The sequence below is a fragment of the Diabrotica virgifera genome, chromosome 8 (genome assembly GCF_917563875.1).
Source record: "Diabrotica virgifera virgifera chromosome 8, PGI_DIABVI_V3a".
NCBI classification, from domain to species: domain Eukaryota; kingdom Metazoa; phylum Arthropoda; class Insecta; order Coleoptera; family Chrysomelidae; genus Diabrotica; species Diabrotica virgifera.
The window spans coordinates 182471258-182494575 of NC_065450.1; the positions used below are offsets into that span (position 1 = coordinate 182471258).

At 31.0% G+C, this 23318-nt stretch overlaps 1 protein-coding gene across 1 annotated transcript in view; it reads left to right on the forward strand.

The window, feature by feature from the left end:
- Positions 1–23318, forward strand: part of LOC126890321 (neurexin-1-like) — a 758564-nt gene that overhangs the window by 259461 nt on the left and 475785 nt on the right. Inside the window, exon 3 of the mRNA XM_050659185.1 lies at positions 21830–21979. Coding sequence (XP_050515142.1) covers positions 21830–21979 — 150 coding nt within the window. The remainder of the gene's footprint in view (positions 1–21829; positions 21980–23318) is intronic.

Sequence of the window (23318 nt, forward strand, 5' to 3'; positions counted from 1 at the left end):
AATATCTATGAATTTTGAAACACGAAATGATTGTTGAATTGAATATTTTTATCGAAGTTTATTATATATGCTATTCTTGAATTTTTATTGAATTTTGAATCTTTATTGAATTTATTTGAAAAATCTCTATCCGATTTCGATTTTTTAGTACGGTTATTTTTGAATATTTTATGGAATATCGAATTTTTTCCAAAAATTTCTATCGAAGTTTGAGATATAAACTTATTTTGAATATTTTTATCTAAGTTTTGCATATGCTATTTTTTTATTGAATGTTTGTCGAATATGTATACCATTATTGAATCTTTATTAGCCAGTTGTTTTATTATTGATATTTATTGAGTATATTTAGTACATTTTCATCGATTTTGTGTTAAATTTTGTATGATATGAACCTGAATTAATAATTTTTGTGTGATAAATGATATATAAATGATTTTTTTTAATGAATAATGATTAGTGATGACATACGTTAATATAAGAGCTTAAGACAAACATTGCTATAAGCAAGAGATTTATTTTTAACGAACCGACCTGATGCGTCGAGATAAGGAATTTGGAGAAGAACTATATAGATAAGAAGAAGAACTAACAATAGTATAAGCTAAATATTATGAGACAACTACAGACAATAAGAAACCCACTGCTCTTGTCAAATTAGGAAGGTACTAAGTGATTTATAGAAGCTTGAAAGCTTATTAGAGACCCACTCTGTGTTTTGAGAGTACCTATTTTATTCATGATTATTCGTGAATAAACAACGGCCTCAAAGCAAGGGATTGAGGTTGTGATATTTTTAGAAGAATTTGAACCGCATAAAATACCTATTTCGTGTTTTGAGTTAACTATACCACCTTAATGGTGCGTACAGATCAGGGCGAAAATTCGGGTTAATATTGGCGGAGAACTAAGATATCCGAGTGAAACCTCTTTTATTAAGGTAAAACGAAGGTATCGGAGCTAGTATATGAAGTGATAATTATGATGTTATGTGAAATGATATATGAGATAAATGATATATGATTGTTATATGAAATATGTATATGAAGATGAATTATGTACACTGTAGAAGTGCTATTATATGAAGAAAAATGAATTATATGAGTTGTAGTACCAGACAAGAAGAAAAGAAAGAAAAAAAATAATTTTATTAAAATATGTGGGAAAAATGAAAGAAGAGACATAAAACCTGTCAGAAATGTCAAAATAAACAAGCAGAATTAAGAATAATATCAAATAAGTAGCTAATCATTGAATTTTGTCTAAGAATTAAAGTTGTAATTTTTTTCTCTAAAGTAATGTTAATTATAAATAACTTATTTTTAAATTCAGGTTAAATTTTCGCGGAAAATGGAAGTATTTGAATTAAGGATAGACAATATCTTACAATAAGTGTTAGTAGATAGTAAGCAAAGGGACACAGAAAGTGAAATTTTTAGACATTCAGCAACATAGATTAAATCTTTATTATAGCTACAAAAGAGTTATTAGAAGTTTTTAGAGACATATTAGAAGTTTTTAGAGAGATTACATTTTTATTATAGGTACATTATTTTAGAGTTAGTAAGACATATATAAATAAATCAAAAGAAGACTGAAATAGGAATTATTAATAGAGTAAAGGATACATTTTTTTTACTTATTCGAGTAATATTAGCTTAGCCTAGGACTTTTAGGTAAATACGAGATTTTTAGTTAGGTATTCCCCCGCTTATATGAGATGCCTATAGGCACTAAAAGACTATTTAAAAGTTAGGATCAATTTCATTCACTGTGGACACTGTTTTGATGAAGTGAATTAGTGAACGGGAAAAAGGACGAAAAGACACGACGTGAAAGTACGTGAACTAGTGATAGGTTATAAAATACCAGTTTAGTTTAGGGAAAAATTGATTGATCTGAAACGTACCATGTTACAGTTAGTTAGGATAGTTAGGAAATTTAATTTTTGAAAATAGTATTAGGTAATCATAAACACTCTGTGAAAGGGAAAGAGGGATATACACTCAGATATTCTTCTTCTCTTCTTAGGACTTTCTTTTTTTTTTTAAAAACGGCGATGATAGACAATCAATCTTATTTTAAAAATATGTAATTTTAACAAAACGGGGAGGCGTGGTATTATAATATCACCCTGTACAAAAAGATGTTTTATTGAAAAGTAAATAATATAATTATTGATCGACCATGACCGAGGCCAGCGCGTGATGTTGCAATAGCTTAATCCTTATATAAGTGAACGCCCGATGATATAGATATTATTGTTGTAGTAGGTCGTTACTGTTAAATGTAAACATATTGTTATGGTTAGACGTTGATGGAGGTGATTGTAAATATAATGTATTTGAACCAAACAATAGAGTTTTAATTAATTGGGACCAGAAGGCATAACATCACACTATTTATTACAATACCAAACAGTCAAAAATTTTCTTTTAATTCAGTGACAGAATAAAGAGAACATTTACTACAGGGAGTGGGATGTTTTGATCTATAATTCTCTTAATTAGATGATTGTCATTGTTGTAATTAGCCACAATCAATTGTGGCTAGTCCCATTCAAACACAATATTTAACATTGAACGAATATACTCAGGTATATAAATATAAAATTCCAGGATACTCAGTTATTTGACAGATGAAATCCATTGATATATTCCGTTATTACAGTTCGTATTCTTCAATAAATATCAACCAGTTGGCAAACACAAATAAAAAATCATATTTACAAGCGCAAACAATTTCTGGAAAGATAAATGCTCATTTCTTATCCTTACAAGAGAATCAACAAACATTTCCCGACATCTTCCAATCCCTCAAAACGAAAATTTCTCAAACAAGCTGCGAAATTTGTTTTGCAGCTGATAAGGCTGTCAGAAATAGTCTTCTTTCTAGAAACCGACAATATTTTCTCACAGGATCGTCTCAGGTAGGAGGAGTTCGTTCGTGTTGATAATAAAAACTGACATTTATAAGAGTTTTTAGATTGATTTGATCGATTAAACGATGGAGTACAAATGAAATATTTATTTTTCTGCTACCGAACGAATTAGCTGGATAAGTCTGAAATATTTCGCTTAAACAAGCTGAAAACTCGAGCATTGTCACAACGAAAACTTTGCTTATGTATTTAAATTCTCCAATTACGTAATCGTATATAAAGTACGTCATAAAGTATACTTGAATCGGTAACGTAAAACTAATTATTACGTAACCTAGATGGAAGAGTCCAGTTACTATTAATTGCTCCCGTTAATAGGGGAAGCCGTTAAACAAATATAAACATAAAGTTTTAACGTTAGTGGCTATTAATTTCCTTTCAAACTAGGGGAAAGTCGTATGATGGCATATTGCCTATGATGGCATAGTGAGTTTATTTTGGAACGCAGTCCACTTTTTCTGAAAACTGATGTATTAGTATATGCTAGGCTAGATAGTAGGTTTGTAGTTCCGTATAATGCTTTTTGCGAGAGTAGGAAAATTACACATTTTTCGGCAAGTCTCGTAGTAATATTACACAAACTTAATATTTAGAATCCAGTAGAGTAAATAGAAGAAAAGCTTAAATAAGGCCTTGAATATATTTGTTAGACACATTATGTTTGTTGTGTGCGTTATTTGAAGTTATCTTTCGATTTAAGATGTTTTGTCTTCTTTTAATAAAATGCCGATTTTTGCCTACGATGGCACACTTCACGGTATCCAATGATGGCATAAGTATGCAATCATGGAAAGTCCATTATTCGCTCCAAAAATACTAATGATGAAATATCTTCGAAATCTGAAATTAAAATGCCAAAAGCTAATGTGCGTAGACCTTCATTTGTACAAAAAATAAGGACCAGTATTGTAAAATTGTAAACCTCTTGTAAAGAAGAAAATGAAAAAAGAGAAAACGTGGGAAGAACGGTATGCTCAATTCTACTCCAGACCCGATTTAAGCTTAGACAGAAGTAAGAAGAAAAAGCAATTTAATAAAGAAAAAACTGCCAAGAAGGGTCACGAAAAAAGTTTTAGTGGAAAAAGTAGCAGTTAAGAAGAAGAAGAAGAACAACCGGAATTCTGGAATGATCTTAAAGACGACAACCCTGATGTCGATTGTTTGTATTATAATGAACTCTACTCGCTATCTAAATCAAAAGAAATATGGATTAGGTGTCAGACATGCATTCATGGTGCCATGCATAATGTGCGGATGTGGAAAAAAAGTAAAACAGTTTATATTATGGGAATTGTGTTTATAATTAATATTATTTGAAAAATCATACAGAAGTAAAAACTTCGTTTGTACAATGGTATAAAAAAGTTTATTAAAAACCGTTAAAAGTTATCCAAAAAGATTCGCAGAACGTTTTCGATCTAGATCAGATCATCTTCAGTGCGTTCTGCTTAGTACATGAAACTAGCAACCTTATGAAATTGGTAACATCGAGAAATATGGTTTATATAATACTTATATGATATTTATAGCGACTCCAAGTCGATGTTATAAGACTGAATGTGTTAGGAGTCCTCAAAGGGCAACATGGTTCCCTGCTCGATAAGAACTTGTGGTCCTTGCTAGTTCAATGGACACAGTCTGTGTCCATTCAATGGTACATTATCTCAGATTGCAGCGCTATGACATTCTACGTCTCCTTATTTTTCTTTTTCCTCGGATCTTTCCTTGCGTAATTAGTTGAAGAAAGCTGTACTATCTCCACATATTACATGTCCGCGATATTCTAATTCCCTTGTTTTGATTTTACTTAAGATTTGCATTTCTCCATTCATCCGTCTCAGAACCTGTTTGTTTGTGATGTTTTCTGTCCAAGACATTTTCAGAATTCTTCTATACACTCATAACTCGAATGATTCCAGTTTTTTCTTATGTTGCATTCAAGATCCAAGCTTCCATTCCATAAAACAAAGTCGAGAAAACGTAGCAACTTGCTAACCTAACTCTTAGCTCTAACTTTAAATATTTTGTACAGAGCAGAACTTTTTCTTCTTCTTCTTCTTCCTGCTTCCTAATAGGCTCGCACCTGTTCCATCTTCGGATGCGTCCTCATCAGATATCCAGGTTGTCACTCCATCTCTTCCTTGGCCTTCCTATACTCCTTGGGCCGTTTGGAAATCTATCTCGTGCTGTCTTGGCCAGTCTTCCCTCTCCCATTCTGCTTATGAGGCTATACCCAGGGGCGTAACAGAGGCCCCCGCAACATGAAGCTTGCGGGTGCCCCAATATGTCAGTTGCCCCACCTTGTCGTCTAATAAATTTATGTAAAAGTGTGTTATCTGGATAGAGTTTATTTGTAGCAACTATTACATAATAAATAAACCCAGTTTCTCACTGAAGTTGTTAGTCAAATAGACTACAACTTGTGCGTGAGGGTTAAATTTTGATTAAGCGTATTAAATAACATTAATTTATCTTATAGGTTAACAAAAAACGGAATCAAATATAGTCTTTTTCGATCATCTAACTTCAATTTATGGGCTCCTTTTCACCTAATTCAGTTACTGTTAAATTTTGTTTATGGGACCTCCGAAAATCTCGCATAATATTCAAGAAAGGATTGCAAAAAATTTCTGATGGGATTATTCTGACAAACTTCGTTTTCTGTAAGAATTATAATTACTTTTTGAAGGTGTTTTATCCATTTTTACCATAATTTTCACAATTTAAACATTTGTAAGTGACATTTTTAATAAATTAATTTTGACATTTTTTTTTATGATTATATTATTGAAAATGTATAATGAATCAATTACAGTATTGAAAATGAAGTTGCTCATCAGATACAGTCGGAAAAAATGAAAGAATACCCATGAACGATTACATCAATCAGTTATTTTGTATTTTCTGTCTTTTTCTATAACAAACCTTGGTTATGTATAGAAAAAGACAGCAAATACAAAATAAGTGATTGATGTTATCGTTCATGGGTATTCTTTTATTTTTCCGACTGTAGATACAATATATCGTATGTATGTATTGTATGTATTAATAAAATTTTAGATATATTCGCTGATAGTAGTGCACGAAGAAAATTGTTCATCTCATAGAATAATACTATGTAATAATGTAGTCGTTTGTTCATATTCTATCTATTTTATTCTATACCAATAAAGATTAAAAATGTAAGTTGTCCCAAACAGTGCATGAATGCACTAATAGCCCAGTAAATGACTGTTTTGGAGTGTAATTATCAGCGTCACGAGGTATTTGCCAGGTAATTTACTTCAAAGTTGGAGTTGTGCCGTTGGTTTCTTTTAATTGGGGGGGGGGTGAAAGTCACCCATTCTCGGAGGTGAAAAATATACGTTCAAAATAAGTCCGGAAATGGATAAATTGACTAATTATGAGCAGCTTTTGTTCTATAGAGCTTCTTTATCTAAGTCAACTCTTTTCAAGTGACTTGCGAGTGCAAATGTTTATTTTTCAACAAAAAACCATGTATTCAGGCGGTTTTTCGCAAATAACTCAAAAAATAAGGATTTTATCGAATTAAATACTATCGAAAAATTATCGAAAACATAGTTTTAGCAAAAATGTAGTTTATAAAAAATTTAAAAAAATGGTGTAAGTCTATCAACACAGTAAAAGTAATGTTGTAGCTCATGAATTCATGAAAATATTAGTTCAATTCCAAATCGAATTTCAACGTAAAATAACCAACAAACGAATCACTTTTCGGGAAAAACTCATTGAAACTTTTTTAATGTTTAAAAATGAGCTTTATTTCTATTTTTATAGCATTTTTATCGCATTTTATAGCAAGATTCTAGCATCAAAAATAAGCGAGTTACGCTCAAAGTTTGAGGGGGGCTCAGAGAGCACCCTCAAAAATTTACAATAATATAAATTTAAAATTTGCAGTTCAAATGTTTTTGTGTTAAACACATTTCGCTTCCTACGAGAAAAATGTTTTATCTTTGTGCTGAACGGTAGTGAAGGTTGTGCTGAACGAGGTAAAGTGTGAGGTAACCTAAGCTATGCATATATTATAAAAACCCCCTCCCCCCCTTCGAAAATCGGTCTTGGATCCGCCCTGTATTAGTGATACGAAAAATCTCAAAGAGTAAAGAAATGTAGGTTTTGCTATTTTATAAATATTTTAGTTTTATTTTGTTTTTCTGGAAAACAAAAATTGTTTAAGATATGGCTGCTTACAATTTGCATACACTCGTAATTAGTGATTCGTTAGAGCCCTTACAAATAAAACCCATTAAAAAATAAGCACTTTGAACCGGTAAAACTTACAGGTTATTTAAAAAAAGTTAAGTAATTTTTAAAGTGGTAATGATTAGTTTTATTTGAGGTGCTAAATAGGGGGAGACTTTCACAATTTTTGTTTACCAAAAAAGACTTTAACTCTATTTTGAGCGTACCTAACTTGCTTAGTTTTGATGATAGAAATTTTTATAAAAAGTAAAAATACCTAAAACTTATTTTAAACACTAAAAAATTTTAATGACTTTTCCCCGAAAATTGCTCCACTTTTTGGATATCTCATGTTGAAATATTCGATTTAAAATTTGACAAATAAGAACAATTCTTCATGAGCTATACATTTGCATTTACTTGGTCGATAGCCATTTTTTTCTTTGTATAAGCTACAAAAGTGGTACTGACTGGACCACTTCGGTGGTGACATTGAAAATTACATGATATCGCCGTATTTCACGTTCATTTACTGGGCTATAACACATATAAGTTTTTGTGATACATATCGCATTTAGTAATTTTTCAAGGGGGCCCCATTTCCAATTCTGCGGGGGAAAAGATTTTGTTACGCTACTGGCTGTAGGTTCTTCTTTTCAGTGTCCAGTCATTTAATATGTTCTTTATATTACAGCTTTGCCTGAGGTCTGTGCTACGTTGTCTATCCCATAATGATTTTCCTGTGATATCTCGGACTATTTTCATTTCACATGTTTCCATCAGTATTTTTGTCCTTAAGGTGTGAGGTCTTGTTTCCGCAGTGTAAGTCATAATTAAAGCTCGGATTATAGGCAAAATGCCTTTTTTGGCCTATTTTGCGTATTATAATTATGTTTTGCACTTTTTGCCTTTTTTCTTAAATTCCACCTATTTGTGCCTTTTTAAAATTTCATGGTACTACCCATGATATTATTCTATTACTAAACCATTCTATAATAAAATTTTGGGCCAATAATAAAATATCAATGGTTTGTTTATATAACAGATTTCTAGGAAAATGTACCTGATCGAGACTTGAGGGTTAACTATTTGGAAATCCCGAAGCTTTATTAGTTTATTATCAGTTGTAGAGTCGGTTACTGTATCAGAGATTAGTCACAAATTGCTATATCCTAGTTTAGTTTTGTTGCGTATACCGAAAAGCAAAGAACACGTTTTAAAACGTTTTAGACATTTGTGTGAAAAGATGACATCTAAATTAAGGCTATGGATCGCACCTTATTCGGAACTTTCTTTAGAAGGAGATGGAGCATTTTGTAAACCATGCGGCAAATCGGTAAGTTTTATTTTTTCTCTTTTTCTCTCGTCCCACAACATAACTAAATTCTAAAGCGGTTTTAGAATTCTAATTATTTTTTTTAAATTCTCAGATTTCAAGTAGAAAAAAGTACTTTATTGACCAGCATTGTGGAACCCCACTTCATAAACGTAATTTGGAAAAATTAAATTCCTCTAAGTTAGCCCAAATATCTCTGAGGGATAGTTTAAGCAGTTCAAAAAAAAAGGAGGAAGACGCATTTAAATTTGATTTATGCAAGATGATGATTGCATCCAACATTCCTCTATATAAAGTTAATAACCCTAGTTTTAAATGCTTTTTCGAAAAATATCTTAATAAATCCTTACCGGACGAGAGTACATTGAGAAAACATAGTGTGGAAAAATGTTATGTGGAATGTTTTTCAAAAATTAAGCGGGAGTTAGAGGGCAATTTTTTGTATATTATCGTGGATGAAACGACAGATGTATGCGGCAGGTATATAGCTAATTTAATGATTGAAATTTTGAACGAAAACTTTGCGAGAAAACCTTATTTAGTTGCCGTTAAAGAATTGGAAAAAACAAACAATTTAACAATAAGTCGATTTATACAAGATAGTTTAACAAACCTCTTTTTACCCAACCATATGCCAGTGAATAAAATAGTTTTAATGCTTCCAGATGCTGCGGCATATATGTTAAAAGCTGCTGTTAATTTAAAGATTTTTTATCCTAATTTAATTCATTGCACTTGTGTAGCCCACGGGGTAAGTAGAATTGCTGAAGAAATAAGAAATCTGTTTCCGTTGGTAAATAATTTTTTAAATTTTATGAAAAAAGTTTTTGTAAAGGCTCCGTTGAGGGTGCAAATATATAAATAAATACTTCCCGGTGTCCCTTTGCCACCTAAACCAGTAATTACAAGGTGGGGAACCTGGCTCGAAGCAGTTTTTTTTTACTTTGAACACTGCAATGAAATAGAATTAGTTATGTCAGAATTTGATGATGATATTTCCGAAGCCATTCGAGGAGCAAAACAAATATTAAAAAATCCCAAATTGAAACAGGAACTCGCTTATATCAATGACAATTATAAATTAATAGTTACCACAATTACCTTATTAGAAAAACAAGAGATAAATTTGTGTGAGTCAGTAAAATTAATAGATAATTTAAAGACGAAAATTAAATCGGCACCTGGAAGTAACGGTCAATTAATTTTTAAAAAAATGAAATATGTTTTCGACAAGAATGAAGGTTTTTCGTTTTTATCTAATGTTGCTAAAGTTTTGAATGGGACATTTTCCGAGGAATTACAAATTATGCCAGATTTATTATCCGCTCTGAAATATGATCCAATTACATCTGTCGATATCGAACGTTCATTTTCAATGTACAAATTAATTTTAAGTGATCGAAGAGATTGTTTTAAGACCGAAAATATTGAAAAACATTTAGTTGTTTCTATTAATGATAAAATTTTAAGTGGTTACAATGTTTAATTATTAATTAACAGTTATTTAGTTACTAGTTTATTTATACTAATGTGTAAATATACCTGCCTTAAGTTAATATTACGTTAATTCACTTTGTACAATAAATAATAAGTTATATTCCTTTATTGCCTATATTTTGCCTAAATGTTAATATTCCTGCCTTTTTTAATAAAAATCTTTGCCTATATAGGCGCCTTTTTCTTCAATTTTTGTTGCCTATAAATCCGAGCTTTAGTCATAATTGGCCTAACTGCTGTCTTATAAATCTTGACCTTTGGTTCTGTTCGTAGATGTTTGTTGCACCAGATGGTGTTTTTAAGACATCCTGCGACTCTGTTGGCTGTATTTATTTGTTGAGCAACTTCCGCTTCTGTACCTCCATAACTGTGCATTAGTACTCCCAGGTAGCTCATACTTCTTTGTTGCTGGATTATTTTGCTGTCCACTTCCAGCTTGCACCTTATTGGATCTTTAGAGTTAACCATTATTTTTGTTTTATTTGGTGATATTATCATGTTGAAGAATAGAAATGTGAGAGTATTGAGAAGAAGGCAAAGAACGGAGACAAGGCAGATAATAAAGATTAAAGATAGAGATGGTCATCTTACAACCAACAGAGGGGAAACCCTTAAAATAGTTGAAGACTTCTACAATTTGCTGTACACAAGCCAACACAAAGTAAATAGCAAAGAAGATCAAGTACACTCAACGAAAAAGGTACGTAATATCAATAAAAATGTTAATTCAGACAACAAACGCAATACTTAAAATTTGTCCAATTCTTGGTTTTTATTGGGACAACAAAACGATGTTCATCAATTAATTATTTTCGTTCGTTGAGCCAATGTATTTCGTTTATTGAATGGATGAACATTCATTATGTATACCATAATATCACTTTATTGGTATTACGAACTCTGTTAACTGAGTCAACGAACACTATTTATTGATATTACGAACTCTGTTCACTGAGTCAACGAACACTATTTATTGAAACAACAACGTCGTTAATTGTCCGACGAAGACTATTCGTTGTGTCAATAACAGTGGTATTTCTCCTAACGTATTTCGTTTATTTCTACAATTATTTCCGTTTATTGTTACAATTAATTTCGTTCATTCCCACAATAAATACGGTTTTTCTTACAAGCAATTCTATCCATTCTTACAATCAGTTTCGTTCATTCCTACTATGAACGTATTTTATTAATTATTAATAATTACTGAATGCAATAGCCCAATGTATGATATTAATTTATTAATAATCATTTTTTAAATCCCCCTTTTTTGTCCTTAACCTAAAAAACTTTACACTGTGTGATTTTTCATATGATCTCACTTATACAGTGTACTGGAATAAGTGTTACACTCCCCCACCCCCTTATTAACTTATTTATTTTTAGCACATAAGCAAAATGCTCGGACAGGTCGATTTTTAAAATAATCAAAGTATATTATAATATCAATGTTTCGAACTTTACACGATCCCTCCTCAGGTGACAGGCGCGGCGTAACTTTGATTTTTTTAATGGGATAGTACGTCATGTGACAGCTTATTTAAAAGCGTTTGAAATAGTGATTCCAAAAATGTATAACACTTGAATCCTTTTTGAGAGCGCAGGTGCAAAATTTCGATCGAATTCTTTTTAAACGCATTCATTTTTTTTTTTGGAATTCTGAGAAAACTAATAAGTATTTTTGAAAAATTTAAACGCAGAATAAAATATTACATTATAACCGAGGGTAGAAAGTTCCTTAGAATAAACAAAAAGTTTCTGTTGAATGGTATGTCTATTTGAAATTAAAAATCATACTAAATTTTCTCTAAAAATAATCATTATAGAGGTTCTCAGGGACTTCAGACCCTCGATATTACTGTAATATTTTATTTTGCATTTAAATTTTCAAAAATAATAATTAGTTTTCTCAGGATTCGAAAAAAAAAATGGATACATTTAAAAAGAATTCGACCAAAATTTCACGATAATAGACACACAAAAACTTCCTTCTACTACGGACTACACTTGAAAACGAAATGCAATTATTATTCGGCACTTCGGTAACACAAAGAAGCTAGGGGTATCACGATAAGAAAGAGCCGTTAACTTTCAAATGGTCAAGCAAACATTTATTGTCTCAACAACTACGATTATTGTCACAATGAACGCATTTATTGTGGGTTTAAATGCAGTAGTAGATTGATTAATGCATTCGTTGTCACAACAATCAATTTACATCTATTCAATAATCATATATTACTCTATATTAACAACATTTTTACATTGTTTTAATGAAATCTGTACGTTGTCACGATAAACCAAGGTAATTGCTTGTCATCTACGAAATCAAGAACGTGAGTTGCTGCCAGAATTAACAGTATTTATTAGATATACGAAATATATGAAAGTTATTGGCTGAATAAATTGAGTGTTATTGATTAATATACTCCAGTTATTCTCACAATTATTATCCAATCATTGTGACAATAAACAAATACATTCGTCAATGACTAAAAGTTCGTTGAAACAACAAATTAAATTGTTGTGACAACGAAATACTATTCAGTAATCACTGTTAATCAATATTAGGAACTAAATTTTTTTGAGTGTACGAGAAATATTAACAAGGAAAAAGGGCATTGTCAACCAAGGATCAGAACTGCTACTTGAAATCACAATAGACGAAATAAAACTAGCCCTAAGAAAAGCTAAGAATAACAAATCTCCAGGCGAGGATTGTGTAGTTACTGATGCAATCAAAATCGGAGGCACTTGTCTTCTTAAGAAAATAGAAAACCTTTTTAACATGTGCCTTTTAGATAGTAATATACCCAACAAATGGCACAATGCTGAAGTAATTCTATTGTTCAAAAGAGGAGATCCCATGAGTTATAAAATTACAGACCTATAAGCCTTCTTAGTCACTTATACAAACTCCTTACAAGAGTAGTAACGAATCGCCTTGAAAAAAAACTTGATTTCTACCAGCCAATGGAGCAAGCGGGATTTCGTACCGGTTTTGGAACAAATGATCACCTACAGAGCATTAAAACGGTAATAGAAAAGATTATCGAATACAATCGACCACTCGTTTTGGCTTTTGTAGATTTCCATAAAGCCTTTGACATGGTAGAATGTGACAAAATTCTGAAAACACTACAAGCATGCCGCATTGACTACCGATACACAAGGTTAATTTACAATACATACAAGAACGTAACTATGTCGGTGAAACTACATAAAAACACGGACCATATCCCAAATGGGCAGAGGAGTCCGACAGGGCGATACCTTATCGCCTAAACTGTTTACCGCAGTACTAGAATATGCTTGTAAAAAACTTGGAAGAGCGAGGCCTGAATAATGACGGTAGGAGATTAACAAATTTGAAATTCGCAGAGGACATAGTTTTATTTTTGACAACCTTATGGAGACATGTACAATGCTACACGAACTTCAGTTAGTGTGTGGCAGTGTAGGTCTTAAAATAAACATCTCCAAAACAAAATTCATGACAAACCTAGTACCTAGCGGAAATATCAATATTGGAGAACACGAAGTAGAGCTAGTGGAAAATACATATACCTTGGACACAAAATAAAGATTACAAGAGACAACCAAACATGCGAACTACGAAGAAGAATAAATCTAGCATGGGCAGCCTATGGAAAACTCAAAGACATCTTTAAAAGCGATATACCAATTTCTTTAAAACGTAAAACATTTGACCAATACGTGTTTCCTGTGATGACTTATGGCAAATACTATTGACTGTAATACATACAACTCTTGACATTTCCCATTACATTTGAGGAAGCAAACAATATAGCGCCATCTAGTGGTGTGCGGTGATAACCAGAGCAATCTAACCTTACGTTTATAAAATTGGTTTATTATTGTTTTTGTATAAGTGTTTGAATTATTTTTATTTTAATTGAATTTAGCAAAATTAGCTCGTTATTCAAAAATTTATAAAATTAAATTTGAATGTTTACGTCAAATTTTACATTTTCAAAACGTAGTTTCACTTCAAGCCGACGGTGGCGCTAGCGCGCTAGTGGCAACGTCCTTCCAGATTTCTGTGGATGTTGGATGTCTTACAGTCAATAGTATTTGCTTATGGTGCCGAAACTTTGACATTGACAGCTACAACTTCTAAAATGCTGCAAATAGCTCAGAGGAAAATGGAAAGGCCAATGCTGAGTATATCGCTTCGTGGCCGAGTTAGCAATGAAGACTTAAGACGAAGAACAGGAGTTACAGATGTAATTTTCCGAATTAGATGGACGAAGAGATTACTTGAATGGAGGCCGAGATTAGACAAAAGAAGTAGAGGGAGACCACCTACTCGTTGGACTGACGATCTCAAGAAAATGTCTAGAACTTGGATGCAAAGTGCTCAAAATAGAGCACAATGGACAAAAATGAGCGAGGCCTATGTCCAGCAGTGGACACAAAGGGCTGGATGATGATGATGATGATTATCATGTTTAACTTTCTCGCTGTTATATTAAATTGATATAACAGTCTCTAATGGTCATCTTCACTCTCTGCAATAAGTATGCATACTACATTCTATACCCTATACTCAGGTTCCCTATACTAAGACGTTATGAATAATTTCATCCATGATGAGATTAAACAGCAGCGGGCTCAATGAGTGTCGACTATGCCTCTTTCCACTGATATCGGCTGTATTAGTTTGTTAATATTTCTGGCCTGCAAGTTATTTCTCCTGTATATTTTATGTTTTCGATAGTCTTGATAATATCTGATGGTACTTCTGAACTTAATAATAGTTAATATATTAATAAACCTGTTGATCTATATTTTATAACAACTTTTGTAACAAAACTTTGTTTTGTTTTAATAATCAGTTTATGTGTTATAAAATAAAGTAAAACTTGAATATCAAATAGCTTAACGTTGATTTTATTATCAAAAATGAAATCCTGTCATCCAGAGATCTCAAATAAAATATTTTACATGTTTTAAAATTTTAAAAAGGACGGGCCTGTAACTGATTGAAGCAGATAGTGCAATACGAATACCAACTCATAGCTTACGCCAATTTGTGGAAAATATTTGACAGCTTTCCAATAAATAGGCAATATAGACTTTAAAGGGTGCACAATTTGCTACATATCTAGAGCGGAACTGGTCAATATTTTATGAAATGCCATCATATAGACTAAAGAAAACATTGTCATAATACGTGATTATTTATATTGTTTGCCATGTCTTTATTAAATATTTATTGGTTTAAGCTAAAATGCATAAAATGTAAACTTTGGAAGGTAAATAAAATTAATAATGATCAATTAAAAGGAAAAGTCCAAATAGTTGGCTGTATACCATAGAAATTTCAGAGTAAAAATTTCGTTTGTATAATGGTACCTATACAGAGTGTTTGGTAACGAATGGGCCATAGCTTAACCTTAGATTCATATGGTTAAAATAGGTCGATTTAAGGTAACTTACTTTAGTACGAAAGTTGATAATAACCGAAATACAGCATTGACTTTTATTTTATTTATTCTTGAATATTTCTTGACAAGCATGGGATAAGCATACAAGTGTGTATAATGAGCACCAAAAATACTATAGGTATGTCTAATTAGGATGTGTTTCTACTTTTACTGTAGGTACTGCAAAAATTGACACGCTACGCACCATACGCGCAACCGCCCACCGCATTTTTTGCATTTTTTTGAATTGCAGTTTAGGTACAATTTTTTATTCCGTATAACAGTTATATTTTAGAACCGATTTCACCGGCATTTGTATGTTAACGAATACGGAAAGAACGAAATAAACAACGTAGTTATTACGAATTTATGGTAAATGGTATATTATACAGGGTGTAACAAAAATACAGGTTATAAATTTAATCACATATTCTGGGACCAAAAATAATTCGATTGAACCTAACTTACCTTAGTACAAATGTGCACATAAAAAAAGTTACAGCCTTTTTAAGTTACAAAATGAAAATCGATTTTTTCGAATGTATCGAAAACTATTAGAGATTTTTTATTGAAAATGGACATGTGGCATTCTTGTGGCAGCATCTTAAGAAAAAATTATAGTGAAATTTGGACACCCCATAAAAATTTTGTTCCTTTAAATCCCCCCCCCCCCCAAACTTTTGTGTACGTTCCAATTAAATTATTATTGTTAGTACGGTATAACTAGACCCAAACCCAGACATCCGAAGTGAAAGTTATCCTCCAACACCAAATTGTTCTATATGATCCACATAATGTTCAGAAAAAAGTTACACCATTTTGAGCGTCGGGTTTTGGTGGAGGGGGGAGAGAAAGCGGTACATTCGTAGTTTTTACATTTTTCGTCAATATTTCTAAAACTATGCAGTTTAGCATGAACAACCTTTTATACAAAAATATTCTACATAAAATTTGAAATAAAAAAGCCCTATGCATTCTCCTTCTAAAATGAACGGTTCCAAAGTTACGGAGATAGTATATTATAATTGGTCAAAAAAAAGGCCTAACCCAGACATACAAAGTAAAAGTTTTCCTCCAACAAAAAATTGTTCTATATGGTCCACATATTGTTCAGTAAAAAGTTACACCAATTTAAGCCTCCGGTTTGGGGGAGAGATGGAGGAGAAGTCGGTAAATTAGTAGTTGTTTTACGTTTTTCGTCAATATTTCTAAAATTATGCTTTAACGTAAATTATGTTCTATACTCAAATTTTCTACACAAAATTTAAAACAAAAAAGGTCCAATACATAACTGTTATAAAATCAATGGTTCCAGAGTTACGGAGGGTGAAAATTGGAGTCTTTCGATGTTTTATATATTTTCTGAGCAATTTATAATATTATTACTGATGAAAGAAATTTTTTTGTAAATTAAATTTGCTATTTCAGTGGCCGATGGTATGTTAGTGATAAGCCCTTGAAGAAACGTCTACCTCACCACCCAAAATCATCATCAATTATCCAAATAATATAAAAAGTATCGAAAACCTCCACTTTTCACCCTCCGTAATTCTGGAACCGTTGATTTTATAACAATTATGTCTCAGACGTTTTTTGTTTTAAATTTTATGTCGAACATTTTTGTTTAGAACATTGTTTACGCTAAAGCATAGTTTTAGAACTATTGACGAAAAACCTAAAACAACTACTAATTTACCGACTTCTCTCCCATCTCCCCCCCCCAAAAAACGGACGCTCCAAATGATGTAACTTTTTACTGAACAATATGTGGACCATATAGAACAATTTGGTGTTGGAGTAAAACTTTTACTTTGGATGTCTGGGTTAGGCGTTTTTTTGGACCGATTACACTATACTACCTCCGTAACTTTGGAACCGTTCAGTTTAGAAGGATTATGCATAGGACCTTTTTTACTTCAAATTTAATGTAGAACATTTTTGTATAGAAGGTGGTTCATGTTAAACCGCATAGTTTTAGAAATATTGACGAAAAACTTACAAAACTACGAATTTACCGATTTCTCCCCCCTCACCCCCCAAACCCAACGCTCAAAATGGTGTGACTTTTTTCTGAACATTATGTGGACCATATAGAACAATTTGGTGTTGGAGGATAACTTTCACTTTGGATGTCTGGGTTATGCCATTATTTGGATCAATTTTATCATACTATGTAGTACCATTAGTTAAAATATTTTTTAAACTTTTTTGCCTCTTAGTACTTTTCCGAAAAGTCAGTTTTTATCGAGATATTTCGAATATTTGTCAAATCCACCACATATTTGTATATGGTTAAGTACGATTATGGAGACTTGGTAATAATATGAACATTTATTTATGATTTACATTTTTAGGGATATTTTGAACCATATTAAAAAAGAAGTCACATCTCGATAAAAGGTGCCTTTTCGAAAAAATACAAAGAGGCAAAAAAGTTTTAAAAACACTGTGTTTAACTAATGGTAGCGCAGTAATATTTTAATTGGAACGTACACAAACATTTGGGGGGTTTAAAAGAACAAAACCCCCATAAAATTTTTATGTAAACATATTGAAAAATAAGCCTCAACTCGATAAAAACTGCCTTATCGAAAAAATACAATGAGGCAAAAAAGTTCTAATAATATTGAATTTAACTAAAGGTACCACAATAATAATTTAATTGAGACGTACACAAAAGTTTGGGGGAGGGGAGGGTTTAAGGGAACAAAATCCCCATAAATTATTTATGGGGTGCACAAATTTCACTATAATTTTTCTTTAAGATGTTCCTGCCATAATAATGCCACATGTCCATTTTCAATAAAACATCTCCAATAGTTTTCGATATATTCAAAAAAATCGATTTTCATTTTGTAACTTCAAAGGGCTGTAATTTTTTATGTGCATATTTGTACTAAGGTAAGTTAGGTTCATTCGAACTATTTTTGGTGCCAGAATATGCGATTTAATTTATGATCTCTATTTTTTTTTACACCCTGTATAAAATAATCATTTTATTTACATACTTTTTTCTAAACCTAATTTGTGTATAAGAAGCAGTATTTTTAAATTCCTAACATCATAATTGAAGTAAAAAAAATGCAACATGTCAAAATACATAGCACCAAGTGGAAAAATTATGTACTCTATATTATAGACCTTAGCATAGTTTAACACGTAATTTGTGACCATCACCTGACAAAAATTGGTCAGCCTGACTGTCAGGATTACTCATTTTTGTAATGCGACAAGCCTACACACGCTCCAACAGTCTAAATTTGTCAGTCCTAACTTTGTCAGCTCTAAATTTATCAGAGCGTGTGTAGACGGTTTGAACTTCAAATCTACAACCTTGGACTCAATACATAGTCTGGGCTGAATATCGGAGAATAGGCCGTTTTTGGGAAAAGTTATTTACCAGCAATTTTATTGCTGGAATCGAATCTTATGACTGTATTATATATTAATAATATACTATGCAAAGTCCGCAGATAGTTTGCTACTTTTTTTATAAACAAAATGGCGCCCGAAAATCGTGTTTTTTTTTCAATTTTTGCTCTATAACTCCAAAGATTTCAACTTTACACCAAAAATACTCAAATAAATATTCACCGTAATTAAATTCTACATAAAGACGTGTTTTCCCCGATTTACCTCGATGAAAATTTTCCCCAAAAAATGCGGGTTATTCCAACAAAATTTTTATTTTTCTACTAAAATTTTAGATAAGTAATTTTTCATCAATAATTAAATAACTTAGTAATTTAAAAGATCCTTTCGTATAGATTATAATTCCAGAAGCCGATCGAAATTGAATGAACATTTTAGCAACAGTTGAATTGTTAATTAAAAATTTACGGTCGCTATAATAACCACAATAATTATGATACATAAGAATAACTTTGATTTTTGTATAAAAAGTCACTGTGCCTATCTAAAGTACTTTATGGAATTAAAATTGGACTATTTAAGCGGCCTCAGGAACATTTTAAAGTTATAAACAATTTTTTGGCTTATAAACAAATAGCATATCTCGGGAAATAATAAATTAAATTAAATTATGAAAACGGTGTTGGAAAAAAGCTGCTGGACGCTTATTTTAAAAGAAAAAACGTTTAATTGGGATGAGTGGTTCCTGAGATAAAACCGGTCAAAGTTGACCGACATTTATGGCAAAGATATAAAAAATAGGATCATAATTATTGTCAAACCATCACCTTTTTATTTTTGTTCTCTTTCTCCACACCATTGTTCATATCTTTAAAATACTCATAACATATATTATTATAATAAAAACTATCTATATATATCGAGTGAAAATTGTCAAAAATAGCAAAATTCCAATCAAAAATGAGGTTGGAGAAAATGTAATATCCAAGTTCAAAATCGGTATACGCTAAAAAAATGCATTTTCTCGGCTTCCCATGGAGCAATTTTCTTCATTCTTTTTTGTTCCCAAGTAACTCGAGTAGAGCCATCCAACTAACGCATTACTAAATGCCAAAGTTGCTTTTGTTTTGTTATAATAAATTAATTTATTTATTACAACATTTTTTTTTTAATTTGTTTAAATGCAGATTGTTTAAATAACTATACAGCTTTCAAATGAGAATATTTGTTTTTTAAAGTTAAAAGGTACACTTGTAGTAAGTTTATCTAAAAAAAGTCTACAACTGGAAAAAATATGTAGTTTTTCTTTCTTATAAATAAATTAATTTATTATAATAAAACAAAAGCAAGATTGACATTTAATAATGCCTTAGTTAGATGGCTCTACTAGAGTTACTTGGAAACAAAAAAAGAATGAACATAATTTCTTCATGGGAAGCCGAGAAAATGCATTTTTTTAACGTATATCGATTTTGAACTTTGAGATTACATTTTCTCCAACCTAATTTTTGATTGAAATTTTGCTAGTTTTGGCAACTTTCACTCGTAATATCGATAGTTTTTATTATAATAATATATGTTATGTGTATTTTAAAGATATGAAAATTTGTGTGCAGAAAGAGGACAAAAATGAAAAGGTCATGGTTTAAACGTTATGATATTATTGTTTATATATTTAGTTGTATCTCAGGAACCACTCATTACAATTAAACATTCTTCTTTTAAAAGAAGCGTTCTGCCGCCTTTTTTCAGAAACCGTTTTCATGATTTAATTTAATTTAATATTTCCCGAGATATTCTATTTGTTTATAAGCCAAAAAATTGTTGATAATTTTAAAATATTCCCGAGGCCGCTTAAATAGTCCAATTTCAATTCCGTATAGTGCATTGGATAGGTACAGTGTCTTTTTATACAAAAATCATAGTTATTCTTACGTATCTTAATTATTGTGGTTATTATAGCGACCGTAAATTTTTAATTAACAATTCAATTGTTGCTAAACTGTTCATTCAATTTTGATCTGCTTCTGGAATTATAATCTATACGAAAGGATCTTTTATATTACCAAGTTATTTAATTATTGATGAACAATTACTTATCTAAAATTTTAGTTGAAAATTAAAAATTTTGTTTAAAAAACCTGCATTTTCCGGGGTAAATGTTCGTCGAAGTAAATCGGGGAAAACACATCTCTATGCATAATTTAACTACAGTGCACTTTTATTTGAGTGTTTTTGGTGTAAAGTTAAAATGTTTAGAGTTATAGAGCAAAAATTGAAAAAAACACGATTTTCGGGCGCCATTTTGTTTTTAAAACAAGTAGCACACTTTCTGCGGACTTTGCATACCTATATTATTAATATATACAATCATATGATTCGATTCCAGCAATAAAATTGCTGGTAAATAATTTTTCCTTGTATTTTGCTAATTAGCCCAGAGTAACATAAGTATTCATTCTGACACATATTTATCTTGAGTTCCCATAGCTCATATTCTTTCTTTAATTTCCGTATCATAAATTATGTCCTCCCTGTCTTGTGCAAAACTGACTTGATCATCTATAAAATAGGGAATAATATTACATTAATTACTTTCGTAGATGTAACAGTAATAAAAATGTACATGTAGATGTAAATTTTACCTTTGTCAATGACCATTAGCAGTCAAGAAATATATTTAGAAATAAAAAAAACTTTAACATCATCAGATAATGGTATGGTATACAGTTAGATAGTTATGACATTATTCATATTGGACGGTTAAAACTGAGATTACTACTATAAAATAAAAAAGACGTTTAAGTACATCATCGATATTTTGTTCATCAATCAGTGTCATATCGGGAACAAACTGAAATGCATTTTTATTTAAAAAAAGAAAATAAAAAATCTTCCGGTATATTATGTAAATCAATACTTTCTATTAAGGATGCGTCATTAATGGCTACAGACTGTTCATCTTGCAACATTAAAAAACTATTTTTTATAGAGATTACGAATACTAAAATCAATTTTTTGTTACAGATAAAGCACCTTCAGAAGCTGTATTCCGCGGAACAGAATTCCTATCCTATGACTTGAGTCAGACTGGAGGAGAACCCATTGTCAGTGCTCAAGATTCTGTGATATTTTATTTCAAAACCAGGCAACCTAATGGATTGCTTTTTTACACAGGTGAGCACACTATTGTTATTAGAAAATACTTATATTATGTACTAAATACCACATACACTTAGTCTAAGATACGATATAAGGTCGATTTACACCGATCTGTATAATGGATAAAAATTATTAGATATGTAATTTAGCATGTTAACAATTACAAAAAACAAGGGTTGCCCGATCTAATCTTGTTCTAACTATAATTAATTAATAATTAAAAAATTACATTTTTTATAAATTAAAAGAAAATCGACTTGGGCAGATATTATTTCAGATTTTTTAGGTCATTCTGAACAAAAAATTGTTTTCGTAATTTTTCTATAAAGTTGATCGTTTTCTAGTTATAAACAATTTAAAACTTAAAAAACAACGAAATATGTGACGATTTTCAAGCCTCAAAAGCATTAGTATAAAATATCATTGTTGAAATTACGAAGTACCTAAATTCAAGTTCAAAGCATATTCTATCAGTTCTTGATAAGTCTTTTGGACTTATTTCATTCTGAAACATTGTGTTTTAGTTGTTAATGCTCGTCTCCCCATAAGAAACCTTCCTCATTAACAATTAAAAAAATATGTTTTAGAATAAAACGTGGCTAAAATTCTTATCGAGACCTGAAAGAAAAAGGTATGAACTTGAATTTGTGTACTTAATGATTACAAAAATGATATTTTTTACTTGTGTTTTTGAGCCCTGAAAATTGTCATCTTTCGTTCTTTTTTCAGTTTTAAATTGTGTATAACTCAAAAACAACCAACTTTAGAGAAAAATTAAAGAAGAAATTTTTGATTAGAATGATCCAGAAATCTGATATAATATCTGCCCGGGTCTAATTTTTTTAAAATTCATAAAACATATGTAATTTTTTAATTATTAATTAATTAGAGTTAGAACAAGTTAATTGTTAACATGCTAAATTATATATCCAATAATTTTCATCTAAGTATTAATACTCCAGGGTAATAAGATGGAAATAGACCATGTTCGGGACACTCAAAGATCCAGGTAGCTGACTACTTTTTTAGTTATTGTAGACCTATAGGAAGAAAACCTACCTGTCTCCTGCCTAAAGTTCGCGTCCGTTTTTTAATTAATAACAATTTAGTGCAAAAATCGCGATTTTTTTCGATTTTTTGCACCCCATTCAAAAGCTAAACAGTTGACGTAAAACTAAAAAAATTTAATTTTTTAGAACATTGAAAAACCTTTTTTTTAACTAAGGTAATGGCGCTGGCGTACCCAAAAGGCCAGTCATGTTTCCTTATAGTTTTATCAACCATTGCTTACTTATACTTACATTTATATACGTGGTATATTGAGTAACAATAATTTGTATACAATACAATAATG